Source organism: Mastomys coucha, unplaced genomic scaffold, assembly GCF_008632895.1.
Source record: "Mastomys coucha isolate ucsf_1 unplaced genomic scaffold, UCSF_Mcou_1 pScaffold19, whole genome shotgun sequence".
Classification (NCBI taxonomy): domain Eukaryota; kingdom Metazoa; phylum Chordata; class Mammalia; order Rodentia; family Muridae; genus Mastomys; species Mastomys coucha.
The window spans coordinates 22,870,094-22,897,609 of NW_022196901.1; the positions used below are offsets into that span (position 1 = coordinate 22,870,094).

Consider the following 27,516-nt stretch of genomic DNA (forward strand, 5'->3'; position numbering starts at 1 on the left):
GATGATGGGTGATGCTGAGCCGTTCACACATGCAAGGCTCAGCCACAGCTTTCGTTTGTCTTTATAAATGAGTGGCATGTGCTGCCAGCATTTGACTAGTTAACCCTCATTCTGCACTAAGCTACTTTCATTCTCTCTCACTGCTTTGTGCCTGCTGATCATTACTATTTTTTTAATTTAAAATTTTTTTAAAAGATTTATTTATTATTTATTTATTATAAGTATACTGTAGCTGTCTTCAGATGCACCAGAAGAGGGTGTCAGATCTCATTACAGATGGTTGTGAGCCACCATGTGGTTGCTGGGATTTGAACTCATGACCTTTGGAAGAGCAGTCAGTGCTCTTACCAGCTGAGCCATCTCACCAGCCCGATCATTACTATTTTTATCTGTTCATGAGTATTGACTCATCTCTCTTCTCTTCCTCCCAAGGGCACCAGAGTGTCTAGTCTCTCTATATGCCCAAGCAGTAATGCCAGGTTTTGTTTCTTAACTGGAGTCTTTGGCTAATGAGGTCTTTGTATCCCCACAGTATCGTAAACACTGTTACCAGATCTTAAACTTGGGCTAGCTGATCTGATCCTGATACCCTAGCTATGAGTGGATGTGCAGAAGAGGGTGGGTTGTTCTAAGGTCCTTCTCAGACCTACCCTCTGACCATCAGGACTCACTATAAGACAGAATCTCTCTCAGGAACAACAGGGCACCCACAAGACCACTCCACTGTACCTTGCCCTTAAAATGACAGCTCCAGTCTCATAGGTGGCTCTCTCTCTACACTGAGCATCACCAGCTAAATCCTCACAGTACTGATTCATAGCAGCAAGTGACACAGCTGGCTACTGCTCTGGTGAATAACCCCTCTCTTTTCCTATGACTTTGTTGCTTCCCTAGACTTTACAACAGAGCTAGGGAGGTTGTTCGGAGGTTAAGATCACTGTCTGCTCTTGCAGAGGACATGGGTTCACATTGCAGCTCAGCCATATATATGTAACTCCAGCTCTAGGGGATGTGACACTCTCTTCTGTTCTCTTGGGGAACATGGAACATACATGGTGCATAGACATACAACTGAAAAACCCACACACATAAAATAAAACATTAAAACCTAGACTTCACAACACAGTGGACGAAGCCAGTCCCAAAGGACATTCTGAAACTGATAAGGTAACAGGCGTGAACCACATGAACCATTTCTTCCTTCTTTATTTATCTGACAGACCCAGGAGTGTACTGTGAACAAAATACTGTGGTACATAATGCATAAGAAGGCATCTAAAATCAGTATATAGTGGCTGACACACAGCTCAGCAGCTAAGAACATTTCTGACTCTTCTAGATGACCCAGGTTGATTCCCAACATCTACATGGAGTGGCTTACAACCAGATGGGCTGAAGATAGTGTTCAGCAGTTAAGAGCACTGATTGCTTTTCCAGAGGATCTTGGTTTGATTCCCACACCCACATGGTAGCTTACAATCATCTGTAACTCCAGTCCTAGGGAATCCTCTTCTGGTTTCTGGGTGCTATGTACACAACCAGCTTCTACAAGAACCCAAACACATATGAAACACACTCACACAGTCACACATAGACATACTATTCTTTTTAAATAGGATTCAGGAGGACTGGCTCATGTATAGAGTGCTTACCCCTGTGTTCAGTCCTCAGTACCATGTAAACTGAGCACGATGGGGCACATCTCTAATGTCAGCACTCCTGAGGTAGAAGTAGAGAAATCGAAAATTCAGGACTTGAGGCCACCTTGGGCTCCAGGAGATGCTGTCTCAAAACAAACAAGTAAAACAAAAGACAACCCCCCAAAATAAAACAAACAAACAAACCCCAAAGCTTCAGGATAGAGAAGAATTGCAGTTTGCAAATAAAATATATATATATATATAAAAACTCAAACATGAGAACAAATGTGAATTTCTCTGTCTTCTAGAAACTTGTTTTTTAAAGGCAACAGACAGTGGGCTGTAGAGATGGCTCAGCAGTTAAGAGCACTGGCTGCTCCTCCAGAGGACCCTGATTGGATTCCCAGAACCCATACAATAGTTTGCAACCATCTGTAACTCTAGTCCTAAGGAGTCCTCTTCTGCCCTCTGGGTACACAAGTTGTGCACAGACATACATGCAGGTAAAAGACACATACATTTATCTGTCTTTGGCTACTTTGTTGGTTCTTCTTTTTTCCCATTCTCCTCCACCCCTTTTTCTACCCCTTCAACTCCCTAACACTAATAAGAGAGAAAAAAGGATAAAGAAGAAAGGAAAGAGGCCATTTTATCTCCAGTGACTTTCTAAGGCGGGACCAGCTAGGCTGCACAGGCCTCACAAGTCACACAAGCCTGCCTCCAGGAAGTGCTTTAACCCAGGGACTCTGGTGAGATCTATCATTTTCTCTCCGGTGACTTTCTAAGGTGGGACCAGCCAGGAGGCACAGGCCTCACGAGTCCAGGGGAGTCGCAGGGCCGCAGGGACAGGATCCTCTCAGCTTCTGAGCAACAGTGGTGGATCAGCAACGCTCTCTGCCCCTTCCCTGCAAGTGGAGAGCCTGCCTCCAGGGAGTGCTTTAACCCAGGGACTCACCCATCTCTGCCAAGGATTTACCAGAGGAAAGCTGATCTCCCAGAAGTACTGATACAGGCTTACAGACCCATGGGAGGAACAAGCTCTAGTCAGAGACAGCAAGAACATCTAATGCCAGAGATCAACAAATGGCAAAAAACAAACGCAAGAATCCTACCAACAGAAACCAAGACTATTTGGCTTCATCAGAACCTAGTACTCCCACTGCAGCAAGTCCTGGATATCCCAAAACACCGGAAAAGCAAGATTTGGATCTAAAATCATATCTCACGATGCTGATAGAGGAACTTAAGAAGGACATGAATAACTCCCTTAAAGAAATACAAGAAAACACAGGTAAAGAGGTACAAGCCCTTAAAGGGGAAACAAAAAAATCCCATAAAGAATTACAGGAGATCACAAGTAACCAAGTAGAAGCACTTACAGAGCAAACTCAAAAATCCCTTAAGGAATTGCAGGAAAACACAAACAAACAGGTGAAGGAATTGAGTAAAACCATCCAGGACCTAAAAATGGAAGTAGAAACAAAGAAATCACATAAAGAGACAACTCTAAAGTTAGAAATCTTAGGAAAGAAGTCAGGAAACTTAGATGCAAGCATCACCAACAGAATACAAGAGATAGAAGAGAGAATCTCAGGGGCAGAAGATAACACAGACAACATTGACAGAACAGTCAAAGAAAATGCAAAAAGCAAAAAGACCCTAACCCAAAACATGCAGGAAATCCAGGACACAATGAGAAGATCAAACCTAAGGATAATAGGTATAGAAGAGAGTGAAGACCTCCAACTTAAAGGGCCAGTAAATATCTTCAACAAAATTATAGAAGAAAACTTCCCTAACCTAAAGAAAGAGATACCTGCGAACATACAAGAAGCCTATAGAACCCCAAATAGACTGGAACAAAAAAGAAATTCCTCCTGCCACATAACAGTCAAAACAACAAATGCATTAAACAAAAAAAGAATACTAAAGGCAGTAAAGGAAAAAGGTCAAGTAACATATAAAGGCAGGCCTATCAAAATTATACCAGACTTCTCACCAGAGACTATAAAAGCTAGAAGATCCTGGGCAAATGTCATACAGACCCTACGAGAACACAAATGTCAGCCCAGACTACTATACCCAGCAAAACTCTCAATCACCATAGATGGAGAAACCAAAGTATTCCATGATAAAACCAAATTCATACAATATATTTCCACAAATCCAGCCCTTCAAGGGATAATAAATGGAAAACTCCAACACAAGGAGGGGAACTACATCCCTGAAAAAGCAAAAATGTAATCTTCCAACAAAACTAAAAGAAGATAGCCACATGAATGGAATTCCAGCTCTAACAACAAAAATTACAGGAAGCAACAATTACTTTTCCTTAATATCTATTAATATCAATGGACTCAATTCCCCAATAAAAAGACATAGACTATCAAATTGGATACGTAAACAGGACCCAACATTTTGTTGCACACAGGAAGCCCACCTCCGTGACAAAGACAGACACTACCTCAGAATAAAAGGGTGGAAAATAATTCTCCAAGCCAATGGACCCAAGAAAAAAGCTGGAGTAGCCATTCTAATATGGAATAAAATCGACTTTCACCCTAAAGTGATCAAAAAAGATAAGGAGGGACACTTCATATTCATCAAAGTTATGATCTACCAAGATGAATTCTCAATTCTGAACCTCTATGCTCCAAATCTAAGGGCATCTACATTCATAAAAGAAACTTTATTAAAGCTCAAAGCACACATTACACCACACGCAATAGTAGTGGGAGATTTCAACACCCTACTCTCAGCAATGGACAGATCATGGAAACAGAAACTAAACCAGGATACAGCGAGACTAACAGAAGTTATGAAACAGATGGATTTAACAGATATCTATAGAACTTTTTATCCTAAAACAAAAGGATACACCTTCTTCTCAGCAACTCATGGTGCCTTCTCCAAAACTGACCATATAATTGGTCACAAATCAGGCCTCAACAGATACAAGAAGATTGAAATAATACCTTGTATCCTCTCAGATCACCATGGAATAAGGCTGCTCCTCAATAACAACATAAACAATAGAAAGCCCACATACACGTGGAAGCTTAACAACACTCTACTCAATGATAACTTGGTCAAGGAAGAAATTAAGAAAGAAATTAAAGACTTTCTAGAGTTTAATGAAAATGAAGCCACAACATACCCAAACTTATGGGGCACAATGAAAGCAGTCCTAAGAGGAAAACTCATAGCTTTAAGTGCCTACAAAAAGAAACTGGAAAGAGCATATACCAGCAGTTTGACAGCACACCTGAAAGCGCTAGAACAAAAAGAAGCAAATTCACCCAAGAGGAGTCAAAGGCAGGAAATAATCAAACTCAGGGCTGAAATCAACCAAATAGAAACAAAAAGAACTATACAAAGAATCAACCAAACCAGGAGCTGGTTCTTTGAGAAAATCAACAAAATAGATAAACCCTTAGCCAGACTAACCAGAGGGCACAGAGACAGTATCCTAATTAACAAGATCAGAAATGAAAAGGGAGATATAACAACAGACACTGATGAAATCCAAAAAATTATGAGATCCTACTACAAAAGCCTATACTCAACAAAACTGGAAAACCTGAATGAAATGGACAATTTTCTAGACAGATACCAGGTACCAAAGTTAAATCAAGATCAGATCAACAATCTAAACAATCCCATATCTGCTCATGAAATAGAAACAGTCATTAATAGTCTCTCAACCAAAAAAAGCCCGGACCAGATAAGTTTAGTGCAGAGTTTCATCAAACCTTCAAAGAAGACCTAATTCCAATACTCCTCAAACTATTCCACAAAATAGAAACTGAAGATACTCTACCCAATTCGTTCTATGATGCCACAATTACTCTTATACCTAAACCACACAAAGACCTAACAAAGAAAGAAAACTTCAGACCAATTTCCCTTATGAATATCGATGCAAAAATACTCAATAAAATTCTTGCAAACCGAATCAAAAAACACATCAAAACGATCATCCACCTTGATCAAGTAGGCTTCATCCCAGGAATGCAGAGATGGTTCAATATATGGAAATCCATATATTAATATGGATTAATATAGCAAAAATGGCCATCTTACCGAAGGCAATCTACAGATTCAATGCAATCCCCATCAAAATTCCAACTCAATTCTTCACAGACTTAGAAAGAGCAATTTGCAAATTCATCTGGTACAACAAAAAACCCAAGATAGCCAAAACTATTCTCTACAATAAAGGAACCTCTGGCGGAATCACAATCCCGGACCTTAAGCTGTACTAGAGAGCAATTGTGATAAAAACTGCATGGTATTGGTACAGTGACAGGCAGGTAGATCAACTGAACAGAATTGAAAACCCAGAAATGAACTCACACACCTTGATCTTTGACAAAGGAGCTAAAACCATCCAGTGGAAAAAAGACAGCATTTTCAACAGATGGTGCTGGCTCAATTGGTGGTTAACATGTAGAAAAATGCAAATCGATCCATTCCTTTCTCCTTGTACAAAGCTCAAATCCAAGTGGATCAGGGACCTCCACATCAAACCAGATACATTAAAACTAATAGAAGAGAAGGTGGGGAAGAACCTCGAGCAAATAGGCACAAGGGAAAATTTCCTGAAGAATACGCCAATAACTTATGCTCTAAGATCAAGAATTGACAAATGGGACCTCATAAAGTTGCAAAGCTTCTGTAAGGCAAAAGAGACTGTCAATAGGACAAAATGGCAACCAACAAATTGGGAAAAGATCTTTACCAATCCTATATCTGATAGACTGCTAATATCCAATGTATACAAAGAACCCAAGAAGTTAGACTCCAGAGAACCAAATAACCCTATTAAAAAATGGGCTACAGAGGGGGCTGGAGAGATGGCTCAGCGATTAAGAGCACTGTCTGCTCTTCTGAAGGTCCTGAGTTCAAATCCCAGCAACCACATGGTGGCTCACAACCATCCATAACGAGATCTGACGCCTTCTTCTGGAGTGTCTGAAGACAGCTACAGTGTACTTACATATAGTAAATAAATAAATCTTTAAAAAAAAAAAAAGGGGGCTACAGAGCCAAACAAAGAATTCTCAACTGGTAAATATCGAATGGCTGAGAAGCACCTAAAGAAATGTTCAACATCCTTAGTCATCAAGGAAATGCAAATAAAAACAACATTGAGGTTCTACCTCACACCAGTCAGATTGGCTAGGATAAAAAACTCAGGGGACAGCAGATGCTGGAGAGGTTGTGGAAAAAGAGGAACACTCCTTCATTGCTGGTGGGATTGCAAGCTGGTACAACCACTCTGGAAATCAGTTTGGCGGTTCCTCCGGAAATTGGACATAGTTCTAACAGAGGACCCAGCTATACCACTCCTGGGCATATACCCAGGAGATGTTCCAACATGTAATAAGGACACATGCTCCACCATGTTCATAGCAGCCTTATTTATAATAGTCAGAAACTGGAAACAACCCAGATGTCCCTCAACAGAGGAATGCATACAGAAATTGTGGTACATCTACACAATGAAATACTACTCAGCTATTAAAAACAATGACTTTATGATATTCTTAGGGAAATGGATGGATCTGAAGAATATCATCCTGAGTGAGGTAACCCAATTACAAATGAACACACATGGTATGCACTCTCTGATAAATGGATATTAGCCCAGAAGTTCGGGTATAGGAAGAACAACCCACAAACCACAAGAAACTCAAGAAGAAGGAAGACCAAAATGTGGTCATTTAATTCCTTCTTAAAGGGGGGAACAAAATACCCATGGAAGGAGTTGCAGAGATTAACTATGGAGCAGAGACTGAAGGAAGGACAAACCAGCCTAATATAGCTATGTCCTGAGAGGCTCTGACAGTACCTGACTAATACAGATGTAGAGGCTCATAGCCATCCATTGAACTGAGTACAGGGTCCCCAATGAAGGAGTTAGAGAAAGGACCAAAGGAGCTGAAGGGTTTGCAGCCCCTTAGGATGAACAACAATATGAACTAACTAGTACCCTCAGAGCTCCCAGGGACTCAACCACCAACCAAGGACTATACATGATGGGACTGATTGTTCTAGCAGCATGTGTATAGTAGAGGATTGCAAAGTCGATCATCATTGGGAGGAGAGGCCCTTGGCCCTGTGAAGATTCTGTGCCCCAGTGTAGGGGAATGCCAGGGCTAATAAGTGGGAGAGGGTAGGGTGGCAAGCATGGGGAGGGGGGGCAACAGGGGTTTGTTCTTGTTGTTTTTGTTTGTTTGTTTGTTTGTTTGTTGGAGGGGAAACTGGGAAAGGAGAAAACATATGACATGCAAATAAAGAAAATATCTAATAAAAATAAATAAATAAATTTAAAAAAAGAAGAAGAAAGGAAAGAGATCTCTGAATAAAGTCATGGGTCAGAAAGGGGCAATGCTATCATTAGACTACTTCCTGCTAAATAGGGACATCCTATTCCTTGGGGCAGTTTGATCTTCACCATCAGGATATCTAATTTCTTCTTGTTTCTCCTTTGGACAGGACTACTTTACAAACCACAACAAACCTTGATCAACAATAACCAACAATACACCACCATCTCTTGGGACCGTCTGAAAAGTCCTCAGAATTGCAAACATCACACAATCATAGAAACTATGTGCACCTGGCAAAACCATGCCTCTGCTAAAGCACGAGACAAATCATAGTCAGCTGCTGTGAAGCAGCCCCATATCCCTACAGCTGGGATTAAAACAAAAATATATTCTTATATGTCCATGTTTTTTAAAGAAACCAAAATTCCAGAGTTCTCACTACAATATAGTCAATAAGTATATTTCTTAAGGTGGCAGACAATGGCTTTCCAGGTCAGTTGGGGAGCATTTAGGAAATGGTGCTAGCACAGGTGACTTGCTCTTCACCAGAAAGAGAGAGCCGGACTTGAGACTCAAAGTACTTAGCATTAAAAGATATGTTCAACACAGACCCTAGAGGAAAGTCTAGAAAAGAAGCTGGGACCAGGGAAGAAAACCCAGAAAATCATTTGCATGACAAACGCACAGTGAAAGGGGAGGAGTCTGTGTGGGGGAGAAGCACAGCCCAGGAAGCCAGCAGCAGTGCACAGAGATACAAAGTAATAAAGTACAAACCTTAATCTGATGGAAAAATGGCAGAAGCTACAAATAAGCAAGCAGATGCAGGAACTCCAGACAAAAGAGACTGCTCACTGCCAGTCCAGGAAGGGAAATTAAAACAGGAGTGAAATGATATTTTTTGCTCTTATCCTGTCACCAAAGACAGGACAAATGATATTTTCTATAGTGGGCAAAAGTAAAACAGAGCATTTCTTTCCTACAAGTGCCAGTTGGATTACAAAATGCTGAGGCCTCCGGGAGGTTATCCAGGGACACAGACAAAAGGTAAAAATGTGTATAACCTATATGGTTTGACCCCAAACCACTGAAGAATCTAGAATCTATTCTATAGAAATCAGGTGAAAAAGGCTGGAGTAAAGTAGTGGTAACATGTTTGCTACAAAGTGCAAGTTCCTGGATCACTAAGCACTGAAAAACTAAGATCCTGAGGATCCTGGTTTGATTCCCTGCATCCTTGTGGTAGCTTACAACCATTTGTAACTCCAGTCCAAGAGATTGGCTGTAATGGTGCTGGATGGAAAAAAATCTGGAAGGGCCCAGAAAGTTTACCGGCAAGAGAAGGCTCTGAGTTACTGAGACCCATTTTAAAGACCTCTGTAGATTTCCACTCACTGTTGTAGAAGATGGTGTGTGTGTGTGTGTGTGTGTGTGTGTGTGTGTGTGTGTGTGTGTATGTGTGTGTTTACAGACTGGGCTGCCCCATGGCCTGTACCATCACATCCCTCACAGTGACACTCTACAAGATGTGAGCATTACAGTTTCCCTCATCCTGTCCTGGAAGTCAAAAGTTCAAGATCAAGGTTTGGATGGCTCAGTCCTAGTGACAGAGCTGTGTCCACAAATGACACTGTGCACTCTGGGGTGTCTTCCTATCAGGTCAGGGTCTAAATACAGTCATGGCAGTAGAGCTTTTGTATATGAATTTGAAGTGACACAATTAGGCCTATCTTGAGAAAAGTATGTATGTGTAACAATAAGCTTACTTAACATTTCTATATTCTTCAGTGGAAGAAAACTATATATTATAATCTTACTACAGTTAAAAGTGATGAAGGCCAAGAAAATAGTAAACATCTGCTGCATATATATGCATTTGCTTGAGACAGTTGGGAAGTTGTTGAGTCTGAGAGGGTAGATGGACTAGGGTGGGGTCGAGGCAGTTCACAGAATTTTTCCATGTACAGTCAGCTCCCCTCATTAACAGAGACCCAGGTACCCCCAAATCACAGATAATGTCAAATCCTGTTTTTTACTATATGCACATACATATGAAAAAATTTAGGTTAGGTGCTTAGTGGGTAAAAGCAATTGTTGCCAAGCCTTATAATCTGAATTCGATCCCCAAGATATACACGGTGGAGGAAGAGAACCAACTCCTACAAGTTGTCCTCTGGTCTCTGTACACACACACACACACAAATAAATATAATAACGATAGCTTTTAAAAATTCATTCTGTTTTTCACATGAGCATGAATTAACAACTGGATTAACACTCCTATTCCATATGCTCCCACAGCAAATCGCCTCATTGAAGTGGGCAAAGAGCAATGAGAGGAGAGGTGTGCTATACACCTGGAGTCCCACCGACTACCCAGCCTAGGCTACTGAAGGAGATGGCTGGGATATTGAAGCAGCTAGGATGGCACCTATGTCTGTGAAATTGGTCTCTGCTAGAACTGACTGTGCCTGTGTCTGTTTAGGGGCTACCCAGGATGGACTGTAGTCAATGATAGATCCTCTAGCCAGAGGATCTGTGATGGAGGCCACCCTGTGCCTCATAGGTCACTGAACAGCCTCTCCAACCTCTTCCTGCCAGACAGCATCAGATTCATTTCACTCCCATGCCCCAGCGGTGAAATAAAAAAAGTCACCAGGCCAGCTGGTAGTGGCTCTTGTCTTTAATCCCAGCACTCAGGAAGCAGAGGCAGGCAGATCTTTGTGAATTTGAGGCCAGCCTGGTCTACAGAGTGAGTTCTAGGACAGCCAGGGCTACACAGAGAAACACTGCCTCCCCCCCCCCGCCCCTCCCTCCCACCTTGACACAACTTTCACAAAAAAGTGTGACTTTAGGCTGGCTGGAAACAGGAGGCTATGTGTTCCATGGCTCTGTGAACCAGAGATGTTAATCACAAGAAGAGGGTCTCTCTACCTAGGACCCCATGGACTTTATCCATGCTAAATTCTGTGTGCTGAAATCTTGATGCAGAACCAGTGTGCCTGTTTGTCGAGCTGCTGAGTGTCTACTCCAAGGCATGCACTCAGCACTCCATCAGCTCTCTGCAGGCCTTAGCTGCTGCCTCAGCTGCTGCTTCCATGGGACTTAGAGGTCCCTCTTTGTCAACAAACCTGGATAGATTCCCCTCCCATCTTTATTTAGGCTCTAGGTATTGAATTCAGGTCATCAGGTTGTTGGGAACCGTTTACCCACTGAGCCATTTTACCAGCCATGAACAGACAGACCTTCTAAAAATGAAAAACTTGGGTTCATTCTATGCATAAATGCTGGGTAATCGATCTTTCTATGCTGAGTATTTTTATAGTTAAAATGATATTTCAAAGAACTGGATCTATATTTGCTACAAGGCTTTGTTACTTAATACTAACCTAAATTCTAGTATTTCTTCATCTCAGGTTCTATAAACTAAAGAATGAGACTAGTCATGACATTTAAATTTGGAAAGGTAAGACAAGAAATTCAGATGTTTAAAAGAAATGAATGCAGGCTGGTAAGATGCCTCAGCGCTTGCCCAGCAAACCCTGGACAGCCTGAGTTTGATCCCTGGAAGCTCAGGTGGCTGCATTCCACATGTTCACACCCCATTCCCATCACTAAGGTCTTGAGCTCTTCCATCCAGGGTATGCTGGGCCCAGGGTTGAAACACTAGTTCCCTCTCTCTACTGGTCTAATTTCCATCTGCCTTCTTTCATCAGGCCCTCCTCCCGCTTGCTCTAAGCATAGGATGTCAGCACTTCCCCCACAAATGGGAGAATAGAGCAGGGCAGAGTCGGCATTCAGAGGATAATTCCTTATTTGTCCTTGTGCTTGCTGAGAGCTGCTCAGTTGACCCTTTGGAAGCTCCAGCCTCTTTCAGACACATACAATCACACTGGCAGACATTGGACAGGAAATCCCTGCAGGAATGTCAGACTTTAGAGGGCAGACCCAGGCCAGGGCTCCATGGGGAGAGGGCTCTTTGGTCTCATCACCACAGAGCTAGGCCTGTGACCACCACATCCTAGAATGTCCAAGAGCAACGGCAAGAACCTGGCCAAAGACAGACTTCTTGTTGTGACTGCTCCTAGCCACTATGTGTGTCCCAATTTGTATGAGATCCAGATAGACTTGGGATCCAGAAGGACCATGGAGCATGCACTGTGGAATGTCTGATCAATGTGATAAGCAGGAGTCAGTTTCCATCGAAGTCTGGAGATGTGCTCTGCAGAGTTTAGGCAGCTTCTGAATGAAATTCAGGCAACTCATGACAAAGAGAGTTCTACCTATGCCTCTGGCAGAAGACCATCAGTGAGGTCCCTGTGGACTCTATGTCTGCCTCTAGGGCTTTTTGAAATGGGGTCTTTCTATGTAGTCCTGGCTGTCCTGGAATTCCTATGCAGACCATGTTGGCCTTGAACTCACAGAGTTCTGCTTGCCTCTGTCTGCCAAGTGATGGGATTAAAACCCTGTACCATCACGAACAGTTTAAGGCTTTTTAATGATTTGTTTTTTGAGATTTTAGTTGTGTATATGTGTGTGGGTGTGAGTGTGTACATGGGTGTTGGTGTGTATGTGGGTGTGTGGGTATGAGTGTGCACATGGGTACTGGTGTGTGGGTGTAGGTGTGTGTGAGTGTGCACATGGGTGCTGGTGTGTGTGGGTGTGTGTGAGTGTGCATATGGGTGCTGGTGTGTGTGTGTGAGTATGAGTGTGCACATGGGTGCTGGTGCCCACAGAAGCAGAAGAGGGTGTTTTATTTCTAGGAGCTGGAGTCACTTGACAGAGGTGGAATTTGGGTCCTCTGTAGAAGAAGCACACATGCTTAACCACTGAGCCATCTCTCTAGCCTCTTCCTCTAGGCTCTAGCCTTTAAACCATTCTTGTAGAGGGGCTTTCCCTCTCCTCAGAACAGTTTGTGTGACATCTGTTGTCTCTTCCCATTGTTCAAACCTTGTCTCACTGACCCTGGAGCTCGAATTTGCCCAGACTAGCTGGCAGCAAGCCTGAGGGAGCCTCTCTGCCTTCTTAGCACCAGATTACAAGCCCTGCTTCTGGTACACAGCTTTAATGTGGTGCTGAGGACCTCTTGTGTATGTATAGCAAGCACTTTGCCCACCAAGCAGCTCTGCAGCCCCCAGGACTCTGTTTGATTTTATCATGCCTTCTGCTTCCTTCTCAGAAGTATTTCAGATTAAAGAAAAAAAGTCTAGCTGAACAATTTGAATTATAAACCCCATAGCACTTTTAGTAGCCCATCCCACACCACTGTGGGATACAGCCTGCAGCAGGGTGTCTCTCCTGGCCAAGAGAGCACTGTAAGGTCCAGCTCAGGGAACCAGATCCTTTGAGCACACCTACCTCATTCCATCTTCAGAAAACAGAAATTGTTCCTCTCTCCTTTACTCCTCATTATCAGCTCCCCAATATTCAAACCAGTACACTCACATTCCTACTTACAAGGAGAAGATGCTGTCTGTAAGGAATGTCCATGGCAAGTCCAATCGCCAAGACTAAGTGGGACAGGGGCAGCCTCTCAGGCACACGGTGTGACAGCTGACTCAGCCCTGTCTCCAGGGGGCTTCCCTTGCCTGCTGCAGCCATCCTGCAAACTCAGGAAGTTCCACACAGGAAGCCCAGGGCAGAGGATGCAGGGGAAGGAAGGAGCCAGGTACCCAACAGGGCCTGACATTTTTAGTGGGCCAACAAGTGAGGCTGGCTTAGTCTTGGAGTGTGCCATTCTCCAAAACGGGGAAGGTTTGGGCCATTTTCAGGACAGAACAGAGTTATTGTATGTACTCAAGAGAGGCCATGGGTGAAGGATGCAAAATCAGACAGTACAAAGCAAGGAACAGAGAACAATATCTGGGGATCAGGAGGTTTTCTTTGAGAAGTTTGTAATTACCTGCTTCTGATGGGAAAGCTCTTCCTCCCTTCAAGCTTTAGGATCTGGCTGCTCTGCATCTCTCAGTGCCTACGAGGACGAGTAAGACACTCTTCCCCCCCTTTTTAATCCAAAGCCCCTTGCCATACTAGTGAAGAAGGCACAAATGTTAAATTCCCTCCGTTTGGGGAGGGGGAGGAGCTTGTTAACCCCTTGAGAGGGTCTGAGAGGATGAGAGGCACTGGAGGAAAGATCCACCTGCTGGCTCTTCCTGGAACAGCACAGGTCCCACAGGACTGTGTTGTAGAAAACCATCCTGTGAGTCCTGCTCAGTAAGCAGAAAAAGTGACTTAACTTCCCTTCCCAGCTCTGGGATACCCAGAGCTTCCTAATCAATCAAGGTGTCATGGTTGTAGCTAAGACAGAGTGCCACACCATCCACAGTCCTGCCCGGGCTGTCTCTGCTCTGAAAAGCAAATAAGAACCTGTGTTTCTGATAGCCACCCACTTATTCTCATGTGTACATGCACACATGCACATGTGCTCATACAAATTCCCTTATAACATGTGCAGACATACAGATGTGCATACACATACTTACACAGGTGCATACACACATACACATACATGCATATACATATAATTGAGCGTACACACCCGGGCACACATATGTGCATACATATATATATGTATATATATATACACACACATATATATATGCATATATATGTATAGACTTGGACAAGTCACTGCCTGGAACGCTTGCTCTCACCATTTCTGGTTCTCTTAATGGCCTGCCTGGTAACTTCAGACTTGCTAGCAAGAAGCTGATCAGGAAGGGAGCCTGGCTGCTGGGACCATGGCTAAGCCTGTTCCCAGCTCAGTGTGCAGTCCAGCTGCACTGGCCTTGAAAGAGCCCTGATGGCAGGGCCTAGGCACTTTGGAGGTCACCTCTGTTGGATAGCAAGGGATTGGCATGGAGACTTGCAGGTGACAGGACTCTAGACCACATGTGAAGGAGACAGACACCCTACAGCTAACATGCAAGGGAGGTGCAAAGGGCTGCACAGTGTCAGCAAGCGCTGGATGCTCCTTAAGCCACAGAGGACAGCTGAGGGATGGAAGCTCCAGCTCTTCAGGTACTCTCTGGATGTGGACTTAGGATTCTTCCAAGGGTGTGGGAGATGAGAAAGCCTGAGTCAGCCCTAGTGATCAGGGTGCCAGGCTGATCTAAACAAAGGGATTTGAGGTGAGCTCCCTGTGTTAGTATCAGGCATCTTGCAGACACAGGGTGTTGGTACTGGTGCTGAATAGTCAGCAAGCTGTGCCCATCAGGTCCTGCCCACCACCCTGTTGAACATCTGGGCCATTTCAGTGGATTGAAAGAGAGTCTCCTGTGGCTGTTTCTGTTCCTAGTGTGACTGCATTGAGAAGGGGAATTGATCAGAGGAGCATCTCTGTGAGGTGGGGAACTGGAGCCTGCAACCCCCACAGCCAAGCCCAAAATAAAAGCCCTATTATCTCTTGCAAGGGATGGACACTCAGAGCAGTGATAAAGAGGCTCTCCCAAGGGGTAAATAACAGTGCAAACTGGAAGGCAATTCTGCCATTTCCCTGCACTGCAGCCCCTTTCCTGTCAATTGATGTCCATCTTTGTTCCTGAAGGTTAATAAGCGTGGAGGTGACATTTAGCTCATATATTCCCGGACTTCAGGTGGAGCACAAGTACAGCCACTTAAACTGATTGCCCATGTCTCTTCTTTCCCTGTTCTGTGATCTCTGGATGCTCTGACTTATCCTGGAGCTGTCTACCCTATTAGGCCTGTGAAGAAGACAGTTGTGAACTGAGGAGAGAGGCAGTCTTTTATTTGGGTTTGAGGTTGTTTCTTTTTTCTTTTTTTTGTTGTTTTTGCAGATCCAGTGACTAGGGCATAGCTCCAAGACAGATATCCTGAGCTCACTGCCCTGGCTAAGGCTGTTACCTCCTGACCCACCTTCCCCATGATCAGTGAGCAGGCCCTCCCAGGCCCTCCCAGGCCCTCCCAGGCCCTCCCAGGCCCTCCCAGCGCCTCCCAGGGCCTCCCAGGCCCTCTCAGGGCATCCCAGGCCCTCCCAGGGCCTCCCAGCGCCTCCCAGGCCCTCCCAGGCCCTCCCAGGCCCTCCCAGGCCCTCCCAGGCCCTCCCAGGCCCTCCCAGCGCCTCCCAGGGCCTAGTGCTGGATACAGTGCCTTGCCTCTGCACTCCTGTGCCTTTCTGCTTATGGAGTGCTATATTTACACTGAGACCTGCCCAGGCAGCCTCTGGGGCAGAATTGGCTGGCTGAGATTTGAGTTTGCTCCTTGGAATATACATGGCAGAAAGAAAGAACTGAATCCTATAAGGTGTCCTTTCACCTGTACATATGTGCTGTGTACACTCTTTTTTCTTGTTCTTAAGAGACCAAACAAATTAGAAAAAATTTAAAAATAGTTTCTATGTATAAGCCAAGCCAAGGAAACAGCAGTTTTACAATAAAATCCAGTGAAATGTTGTCAAATAAATTATTCTTAAAAAATGTGTACAGCCCAAGTTATGTAGACCTGAAGACCAGGGATATTCATCCACTAACCCATCCATCTATATATCCATCCATCCATCTATCCATCCATCTATCCATCCATCTACCCACTCATCCATCTATCCATCCATTCATCCTTTTATCTATTCATCCTATCTATTCATTTGCCTATCCATACATTTAACCATCTACCCATTCATATATCCATCTATTCATCTCTATCTATCTATCTATCTATCCATCCATCTATGTATCTACCATCCATCCATCTTACATCTATCTATCTATCTATCTATCTAGCTATCCATCCCTCTATGTATCTACCATCCATCCATCTTCTATCTATCTATCTATCTATCTATCTGTCTACCATCTGCCTATCATTTAACCATCCACTGATCTATCTATCCATCCACTGGTGTTTGTTCTCTGTGAGGTGATCCAGAGATGCAGAGTTGGGGAAAGGGATGAACTTATTGTTCCTGGTCACAAAGAGTCTTGCTCATGCCATGGTAGGTAGCTGAGAGGTCATGGAAAGGAAAGAGATATCCTGAGGGAAGGTCCCACCCTCTGTTTTCTTCACAGGACTCCTTATAGAACAAGGACAACCCATGTTCCACTGGGTTCTGTATCCCCTGAGTGGCACGCTTGCAGGGATGTGACACAGAACAGATACTAGCTTCTATATTCACTCTGTACTTGGGACAGGCTAGCAAGCCTCTGCACTAGAGAAGCTTGGCATTTTCTGCATAAGCAGCTGTGAATGAGTATGACACTGCTGAGTCTCCTCAAACAAAGTGTCTTCAGGCTACTCTCCTTTGCTGGGGACAGCCACCGCTATAGTGGCGTCTGGACTTTTAGATATCGCCTAATTCTTATGTTAATGCTTTATATAAAATAACTTAGAGTTTTCCTTCTCTAGAAGATAACTTCTTGCATTTATATGTTTTCTTATAAATACTTCATTAATCTGATTTTAAGGGTCACTAGCATCTGCTCAAGTTCCTGATAGACTTTTGCCTCCTGGCTGGCTAGGACAATGACCTAACACTCTCCTTTTGTCAGCAGGCAGGACCTCAAGTACAGTAGTATATGCTGGACCTGCACAGCTCCAAGATGCCTAAGGACCCTGGTGTTGCAGAGTACATGACATGACATGGCTCACAGCAGCAAATGACACTGTGGTTTTTCTTGCTTCTCAGAAATCAAATAAATGCCATTTTAAAAGAAAAATTCCAAGTCACTAACTAATGATTCCTGAATCAATCTTCTGTTTGTAAAAAGCTAATTGTCAAAAATAAAAAAGGAAACAAAGACATGAATGTCTGAAGTTGGCAAAATGCTGGTCCCTTTAGTATCAGCCCTGGCTGGTGGCACTTGTCTGTTCAAATGCCTTCTTATGGATAGTATGTGGCTTGATTTTCTCTGGGCAGAGGAACCCTCCAGACTAAGTCATATAACACACTTCCCAGCCTTATAGACAACTAGTGTGAAGAATTACAACCTGTGTTCAGTGACTGAGCTTAGGGCATCAACATGCAAAAAGAAGTGTGAGTCCATGGCCCATGCCACTGCCAAACCTGAAGACACCATTCCTGACACCACACCTCCAAGGTTACTCTGACTTCTAAAGTACCTGTTCCACATTGCAAATTCCAGACATGGCTTTGGAACACACTGGGAGATGTATTAAGATCCCCGAAGGATGTGGCTCAGAGGTATGGTCTCTCACCTGTCCCCAGCCTCCAGAGCTGAGAAACCGTTCTCTGATATCAACTCATTTCTTCATGAAAACAAAACAAAACAAAAGGGGATAGGAGTGGTAGTGCTTCCTTTGGCTGTAGGAGATCTTGTTTACATGCAAAACAAGGCAAATGGAACAGAGTCCCTCAGTGAGAAGAGTATTTCTGACTAAGCCAGGTAGTTTGTGCGTGAGAGCTGAGGCAGTGCACAGTACCTGGAACTGAACAAGTGTTTCTTATCCACTCCTTCACAAATATCTATAAAATTGGCCAAAACCACCCTGCTGGCTGGGAGATGATATCAAAGGACATTCAAATAAAACTTGTAACTCCATCCTGCCTGCTTACTTAGTAGAAAGGTGCTGAGCTGTAGAGTCTGGCTTTGAGCCTCCCCTCCGAGGACACTCAAGTTACCAGGTGGTACAACTCTTTGAGTAAAGTCTCTTCCTAAGAGAAAGTGTCCACTTGATGGGAAAGAGGGTGGTAGTCTAGATGAAGGCCCTGCAGCATCCCAGTACTTCATTGGGTCTGATCACTACTAGAAAGCCCCTGAGACACCAAAATCTTACTAGGTGCCATAAGGACACCCCCCTTTGTCAGTGTTCTTACCATAATTGGCTAAAGTTCCTGATGGATTGAACCTCCCCTTCACATCCTGGCTGGCTGGGTCAATGACCTATCTCCCTCCTTTGGTTAGCAGGCAGGATCCTAAGTATAGTATATGTCTGGGGATCTTGGTGTTGCACCATACGTAACAGGAATAGTATCTCTTAGAGATGTGATGGCTCTAGCCAATGCCTTCCCCTTGCCCATGGCAGCTTCTACTCAGGAGCATATGGTATATGTGGAACATGTCCAGGAAGAAAGGACAGGACAGGGACTAAGAGCAGCCATTCAGGACCCAGCGAGGTACAAGGTGGGAAGGTCAAATCAACAGCTAAGGGGACAGCAGAGGGGAAGGGTCATGGGGGATTCTGATTCCTGTGGTTGGCTCTGTGGCCCTTGGTTCCTGATGGCTCAAGGAACTTACCCAGCCCATCCAGCTGCCTGCTGGAGCTTCATTACTAACTGGAGAGTCAGGAAGAGTGTTGGAGTGGGTAGGTTTCTCTGACAACCACAAATGATGCCAGTAACCAAAGAGGTAATGTGGGAGAAAGGTTTGTTCCAGAGAGGTGCAAGATTGAGGGTGCAGGACAGACAGGTGCAAGGGAGCAACTTGAGAGAGGGAATCTGTTCAAGAAAAGGGATGTGTGAGAAAGAAAGATTTGTGAGAGAGGTGTGTGAGAGAGACTGTAACCAGATACCCTGTTTTGTTTTCAGAGTCCCATGCTAAGCTCCAAGAAGGACACAGGGAGCCCTCTATATCTGCACCACTGACAAGGCTATGTGGCCTGGACCTGGTCCAAGATGTGAGGCCCAACCTGAGCTTCTGGCTCCTCTGTGTTATGTTGTGTAAACTCCTGTGGTTAAGGTTTGGCCAAGTAGCTAGGATTGAAACAAAACCCTAAGGAACTCTGAATCACAGAGAGAAGAGCTTGCTAAGTGGAAAAGATGTGGAACCCTCCAGTCAGGTTTCTCTGAAGCTAGTGGAATTCCTCTAAGACTGGTGCTATGGAGCTCACTCCACTGTGAGGCAGCCAGAGGCAGAAAATTGACCACCAGATCCCCCAAAGCCAGTTCGCCCAGCAATAGAACTGCAACCTGTGAGTGGCCAGGATGTGCCATGCAGGGGAGCCCAGGACAGTCCCTTAGCACTGCTATCACCTTGAGCTTGGGCCCATGTCTAATGTTCCATTGTGGCAGAGTGGGCTCTTTGAAGTTACTGTGTGTCCTGGCAAATCAGAAAAACTCTTTGGATTAAGCTTGTCAAGGTGGGTCAAGCAGGAGAAGGGAATGGTAAATATAACTTCTTTTTGGGATTGGACCCCAGGAAGGTGCAGGATTCATACATGGACAGCTCTTGGTGATATCAGTGCAGAATGTTGTAGGAGGGTGAGAAGGGATATGCTCAAGTTAGTTCATCTAGCTCCCTGAGCAGCTCTGTGCCTGGCTCTTCCACAATGGTCAGTACCACAGGGTCTTATTTCTTCTGCAAGGTCATTTCCAGGACTAGAAATTACTTAACAACTGGGATACTGTGGCTCCCAGCAAACAGCTACCCAGTTCCTTCTGACCCATCTGGACCCTTTCTGTGCCCTTCCATAGGATAGTATTTGCTTCCTCTACTTCCCCTGTCACCCCAACTACTCCATGAAAATTATTCTTTTAAAGCGATACTGCCAGATGTGAACACACACACACACACACACACACAGTCAATCTCCACACAGGCCTGGGTTCTTCCCCTCTGCTCAATGCATGAGAATACCATCTCAGGAAGGAGATGATGTGCAGACAAATTCTTTCCATGTTTGCTTTAACACAAGACAAGACAGGAGGAATCCAGCTCCTGTGGCTGTTCAGCTTTGCCTTGACTGCATACCATGGGGGACAGCTGTTCTAAGTTTCAGTGTTCACTATCTGTGCTTAGAAGGAACAGTGTCTCCTAAAATGTTTGACTTCCTCTCAGCTGGCCAGCCCTCCTGCCTGCAGGCTGAGCCATCTTTCCTTGTAGCCACTGCCACTGTGGACTCTTAGGGCAAGCCCCCTTTGAATACTTTTGAAGGAGAACCCCCTCCCTAGCCACAGGCCTGTCTATCCTAAGGAGAGCTTATACTCTGCTTGTGCTTCACACTGGAAATCTATAGAATTGGGAAGGAGGAGGGGTGGAGTGCCCAAGAGGGGCTCTGCACAGCCTTCGAGCATCTGCCCTGTCACCTCCCTGGGCTCCCTGCTGGTCTTGACCAGGATCCACGAGCTCACTATATTTTTATTCTGATGAACAACGGGGCTGAAATGTCTTCCAACTTGACAAAACACAAAATTTAGGTGCTAGGAGAGATACTTCAATTTCAAGCTTAAAGATTACTTTGGGTCCCACAGGACTCAGAAGCAATTTAAAGCTGACACCCTGAACAAGAGCAAGGTTAGAAGATTAAGACCAACTGCTGTTTGGATAAATGGCTGGTAATTGCCCATATCTGCAATTATACACTGGCACATAATTCCTTTTCTGCTACCTTTTTCCTCTCCTGTGTTCCGTCAGGCCTGATTCGGTAGGAGCCCACCTTGGTTTTCTTCTGCCGAGCCTTGGTGATGTCATACTCCACCTCGTCCATCAGAGCTCTGCATGCTAAACAAGACAGATGGTGTGGTCAGGGGAGAGGAGCAGGGTGGGTGGAGGTAGTACATGCCTCACCCTCAGGTACAGAGCTTCTGCAACCACAGATGGATGTGGACTCTGGCTCAAAGACAAGGATCCCTGCTCTGCAGTGTCCAAAGGCAAAAGGACCAAGATCTGGGTTATTTTCATCCCTTTTATATTTTAATTTCTAAAAAACAAAAAACAAAAACATTTGTTTGTATTTATAGATATTAATATTTTTATGTGTTCCATGTACATGTCTGGTGGGCACGGATGCCAGAATAGGGCATTGGACTGGATGAGGTGCTAGGTTTTGTGAACTACACGTAGGGCTTCTGTTGTGTTCTGTAGGTTTCAAATGACAAATGAAATCTTTACTAAGGTGAAGAAAAAAAGATTTTTCCCTCCAAGGTCTGCATTTGGGAAACGGACTTTCCCTAAATAGCTGGAACCAAACCTGGGTCCTCTGCAGGAGTAGCAAGTGCGTTTAACTACTGCGCCATTTCTCCAGCCCCTTTATTCCAGTCTTTCAAATCACTCTCTCCTTTGCACGTAGATGGCACTGTTGTAACTGAGGAAGAGGCTGCTGGTGGTACCAGCTCATCAGATATCCCAGAGCTCCTCTGGTGGCTTCGCTTTGGCCTAAGCAGCCACCTGCACCACAGGAAAGTGTTGGCCAAAGTTGCCCCCTGTTCTTAAAAGTCCATCTCCGTGAACTATGGAAATATAATTTAGGGCCTATCTCCATGATCTGGTAGATCTACCTAAAATCTTTCTTCCTCTCAGGTGCTCACTGTCCAGCTATTTCTGTAATAAAGCCTTTGATGCCTCTACACAAACCTCCTCAGCTGTACTGGAAGGTAACTTTGGATTCTTTATCTCTATCTACCTGTGGACAAAAGGCTAGTACAAGGGTGGCAGCTTGGGGGACATTGAAGTTCAACAGGGAAAGTCCAGGTGCCAAGTAATTTGTGCAGACAAAGCTGCATGTCAGTCTAGATGGCTCATCGGGCTGGTGAGTAACCCAGATCTGTCTCTCTCCACCCTGAAACTCCACCCTAGAGCATCTTTGCTAGAACAGTGTAACCTCACATGCCCAGAGCTAGCCTTTGCCACTGGAATCTGACCACAGGTGCTCTTCTGATTTTGCCCCAGAATGTAGCAACTGGTGGCACAGGCTGGGCCATGGCTGGGGGCAGTGTGTTTGCTGCTTTCCAGGCGTTTGCTAGGTAGATGTTGCTCTGGTTCTACAGTGGCATTGCTGCTGCCCTGTGGCTAATGCCGAAGCTTCCTCTCTATGGGCCTGGCTGAGAGGGACAGAGCCACTTCCCCGGTACCTGCTTCCCATGCACATCTAGCTCAGCAGCTCTGAGCTAGCCTCAGCTACAGATTTGGAACTACGACATTAGCATCATGTAGGCCCAGCTATGATCCTGGACCTGATGATGACATCCAGGACAGAATGAGTTGTTGCCAGCTATTATTATATCACTGGACCAATGTATAGTCATACCACTCAACCTTATCTGTTATCAGAAGCTAAGCAGGGTTGGGCCTGGTTAGCACTTGGATGTGAAACTATTAATGCTTAAGGCCTTCAGCAGAATAGCTGGAGTTTCTCCTTGACTATGCTCCACGGGGATGGAAGATTTGTTTGGTCTTAGTCATAGTGTAGCCAACCATGATTCCAATGGCACTGTGCCAACATGACCCCTGAGGCTGAGAGGCTGCTCTAGGCTAACATTAGATTCCCCAGGTCATGAAAAGCAAGCATCCCTCCCATCCCATTGGTGCATGTTGGCTCCAAAGCTGCTGGAAGGTTCTGGAGCCTTCCAATAGGGCCAGGTCACTCTTGTCCTTTCTAGTCCTACATCTAGAGTGAGGATGTTGGCTGGAGCTGGTCTCGAGCAGTCAGGAGCAGGACACAATAAGATGTCTGGTGAGGAACACTGAGTCCAGTGCCTCCCAATGGGCTTCCATAACCCTTATCCTGAATAGTTGAAGGGAAAAGAAGGCATTTGTGGAGGGGAATGAATGATCATGGTAAAGCAGGGTGTTGGACGAACCATGAGATGAGGGATAGAATTGTACTTCAATTTGCCTCCTGGAAAGGACTTCGCCTGGAATATATCCAGCCAGCAAGCCTCAGGTCATCCTCCCTGTGGTGGGCTATTGTTGCTGAAGCAGGACAACTGCGATATCCCCTGTGGAGTGCAGAGCTGCCACTGGGCACATTTCCTTTCCCACTCATCCTGTCTCCCTTTCTCCCCTCCTAGAGACTTCCTGGGAGCTATTACTATGCATATCATACTGACAACCCCATCTAGGGTCTTAGGATCTCAGGGTTGTTTCTGCATTTAGGCCTGATCAGAAGCCCAAAGGCTCAGTCAGTCTGGGGCAGAGGCATTGAGGGGCTACCCACAAGGTTACGGCCCCCCAGAGAAGGATCCACAGCCATAGTTGGGGGAGCTCCTCAGAGCCAGGAAGACGTCATTAGCCTCCGGAAAGGACAGGATGGGTTGGAGGGGTACTTCCAGCACTGCCATGCGATCAATGACCTCCCTAAGGAGAAAGAGCTCTTTGAGAAAAGATCATTTTAAATTTCTGCCCCAGGTCACAGAACATGTTAAAGGAGAGTCACATCAACGACCTGAGCTCCATATTTCAAGTCCAGCATTAATTTAAATGTTAATCTGAAAATTCTTTACCTAAGCCACTGGAGTTTCGAGTTTATTAGAGCAGACAGCAGGAGTAGAGCCTCATGGGGGCACTGGCGGGTCACATTGCCTGCCAGAGGGCAAGCCACCCATCCAGCTGGGTCTCCCAATTCCTTCCCTGCTGTACTTTCTCCTCTCTTCCTGCCTTCCTCTTTCTCTCTCAGAGGAGAATTTGAAAATGGGGACAGAAAATTCAGGTAACCCGTGATACGAAGGTGGTGGGCCTTCTCCAAACATGCACTAGAGCAGACCCTGTGCATCACTTTCCAGTGCCAGTGTGGCACACAGCCTGCACTGGACATGGCAGGAGAATCGGCACAAAAAGAATAGACAGGCACTGGCACTCGGGGCTGCGTGCTCTTTGGTGCTGTATAAAGGAATCTGATGCTCCACACTGGTACTGATGCTCGACACTTTGAGGTACAAAGTTACTGAGCACAAACCACAGCCCTGCCCAGCAGGAATACACTGCCTGGGATCTCAGTGAGCTCAATCCCAGAGGAGAAGCCATATGGTGAAGAGCATCCAAAGGACACCCCTTGTGCCCAGTGACATCTGGCCCATCTGGGGACAGGACCCACAGAACTTTCTATAGCCCTCTAGAACAATGAGAGCATGGGTTGGGGTGGCTACTAACCTCTGCATTATCAATTATTTTTAAGTTGTTATGTAATATTTCAACAGGCAGGGGTACTGCAGGTTTCATTCCTTCGCAGACCATTTAAAAGATGGATGGTCAAGCCCAGGGTCAACCTCTACGTCACCAGACACCTGAGTACCTTCACTTAGGCTGAAACTGCCTCTCACAGTTCAGAACATGCACACTCTAGCAGGGCTCTGTGGCTCCGAGTGAGGACGGCTTACAGGTAGCAGGGCTCTGCTGTCTTTTTGAACGGAGGAATTGCATGCCAGAATAGGTTGGATGGCAGAGGTCAGAAAATGGGTGTTGTGCAGACAGAGCTTCTGCCACCCAGGGGTTCTGAGGGGTCCAGGATGGGACTTGATTGATGTACCTGGCAGAATAGTGCTGTACAAAATGTGGGGCCCAAGAGACCCCCCAATTCCTCTAAGCTTCACCATGGCCCCCTGAGAGGGCTCCAGACACTGTGTAAGCAGTCATACTGGTCACCTCGCAGTGAAAGGCTGCATGAGAATGAAACCAAGTGACAGCAGTGCCAGGGCCCCAGTCACCAAGACCTGAGATTCAGGCCTTGTTGACTAGTATAGTAGAGGACTCGGAGAAACCATACATACAAATGGCATGATGGGAAAGCACAAGGCAAGATGGAGGGATGAGATAAGCAGAAGCCCAGATCCCTGAGGAGGGGCCATGTGTTATGTGCTGAGGTGGCAGCGTGGGTGGGGCTGGAAGGAATGGTGTCTTCTCTCTGAGGCAAGAGAGACCAGTCTTCTGACCTTAGTGATGCTTGAGATTTCTATGTCGTCCAGACCCTTTAGACCAAGATAGAGGAGGAAGGGCCAGGCTGTCTACAGTGGTAGCTGATGGACTGCCACAGCAGTCTGTGAGAAACAGCCATGGCACAATGCTAAGAAGTCAATGAATCTGAGAGCTCACTTGGAGGCAAAAGTCAAGAGCACAGGTGTGTGTGCTGGCTGCCTCCCTGTATCATTGTTACAACTTTTCTTCCACTAGTAACTGCATCCTGGCCAGCTCCTGCTGTGGGGATGAGTGTGCATCATAACCATGGAGATGTGAGGGGAGGGAAAGCTGCTGCAGATCTTCTGGAAGCTTCCCCTTTTCACAAAAGCAGAACATCACAGGGAGAAGGGAGAAGGGGGAGTTCTGGAGACAGGGCTGCGACCTTGTGGGCCCCCAGCTTCATGGGTGCAGTTTAGCCCATCCCCCAGTGCTGAAGCCACTTTGTTCAGCATGATGCTGCTTGTTTCCAAAGCTGGTGGCCTTCCATGGTATGTGAGGACCAAAGTCTCTCTCACAGCTCTGGAGGCTGACTGTGAGATGAAGGTGTCAGGGACAGGGCAGTGCCTCCCAGGGCTTCCCTTCTCAGTGGCCTGCCAACGACACGTGTCTTACCTTCTGTCCTTCCCTTCCATGGCCATCCCTCTGCTTATGTGTGTCCTGCTCACTTTATCAGGAACCAGTTATATGGGTAAGGCCCACCCCACAGATATTGATTATTCTAACCCCATGTTTAAAGGGTCTGTCTCCCAAAACAGCCACATGCATAGTTATGGTCTTAGCATACGAATGGAGAGGAGCACAATTCCACCCTAACATGTAATAAAAGGGAAAGCTGTCTTCCCCAGTAAGGACGTACATAGGCTGACCGTTCCTGGTTACTTGCCACAGCCCTTACTGCCTGTCTGGTCCATACCTTGGCAATGCTCTTGGCTCTCTCTGCAGGGTACCAGATGTCATCCCTGACTCCAGGCCTTAGACTCTGAACCCTGCCTCTGGGTCTCCCAAGCCTGTCCACATGTCACTTTAAAGGAATGCTTTCCATCTCCGAAGGCCCTGCTGCCTTGGCCAGGGCCATCCTGTGGCTTGGCCTCACCTTGTCTCCTGCATGGAAGCAATCAGGATGCCTGGAAGAGGCAGGCTGTGGCCACCCTTCAGGGGTAGGGAAGGTCTGGCCCATTCTCCAAAGCTCTTGACTGCTCATTAGCTGAACAAGATCAGGGTTCAGCTAGCAAGTACATGTCTAGCCAGAGAGCAGAATCCCACTCTGTGAGGGTCAGGCACTGGGCAGAGATTCAGGAGGTAGCAGGTGGGGGTGGGGGGTCTGCAAAGATGAGGCTCCACCAGCTGGTGTGGACAAAACTCGAGCCTGGGGCTCCTGCAAGTAGCAGCAGGTCTTACATCCCCCATCCCATTACCACGGCAACCGGCTGAGGGAGGGGCTCCCCACTGAGTTTTAACCCAAATTATATTTTCCAGGTCTAAAATCAGAGCTGGGAAGGAAGAACTCATTTTCACAACTTTAACATGCCTTGGCTGAGAGGCAAAGATGAGGGATGGATGCTGGGAAGGACAAAAATCCTACTGAATACTGCTTTAAAACAGACCAACTGCACAGACCAACTGCACAGCACAGGAGGAATGCAGCTTCCTCCTGCTTCTGGAGAAAGAGGTGAGAATGTGTTGGAGTGCGGGGGGGTTAGTTTTAGGAAATTGTCTAGTTTCACTGTCTTTCTGTTTACCGCCAGCCACTATCACTTTTTGATGCTCAGGATGATGGCTCAATGTGGACTCCCTCCCCAAAAGCAAAAGAGTGCCACGTCCTGAAGTCCCTTCCTCTGGTCTCATGTTTATGTTAAGAGTTTGATTTTTTTTTGGGTATATGCCCAGGAGTGGGATAGCCGGGTCCTCCGGTAGTACTATGTCCAATTTCCGGAGGAACCGCCAAACTGATTTCCAGAGTGG

General features: G+C 45.6%; 1 protein-coding gene across 1 annotated transcript in view; it reads right to left on the reverse strand.

The window, feature by feature from the left end:
- Positions 1-27,516, reverse strand: part of Cnpy1 (canopy FGF signaling regulator 1) — a 60,965-nt gene that overhangs the window by 23,207 nt on the left and 10,242 nt on the right. Inside the window, exon 2 of the mRNA XM_031380250.1 lies at positions 21,272-21,384. Coding sequence (XP_031236110.1) covers positions 21,272-21,384 — 113 coding nt within the window. The remainder of the gene's footprint in view (positions 1-21,271; positions 21,385-27,516) is intronic.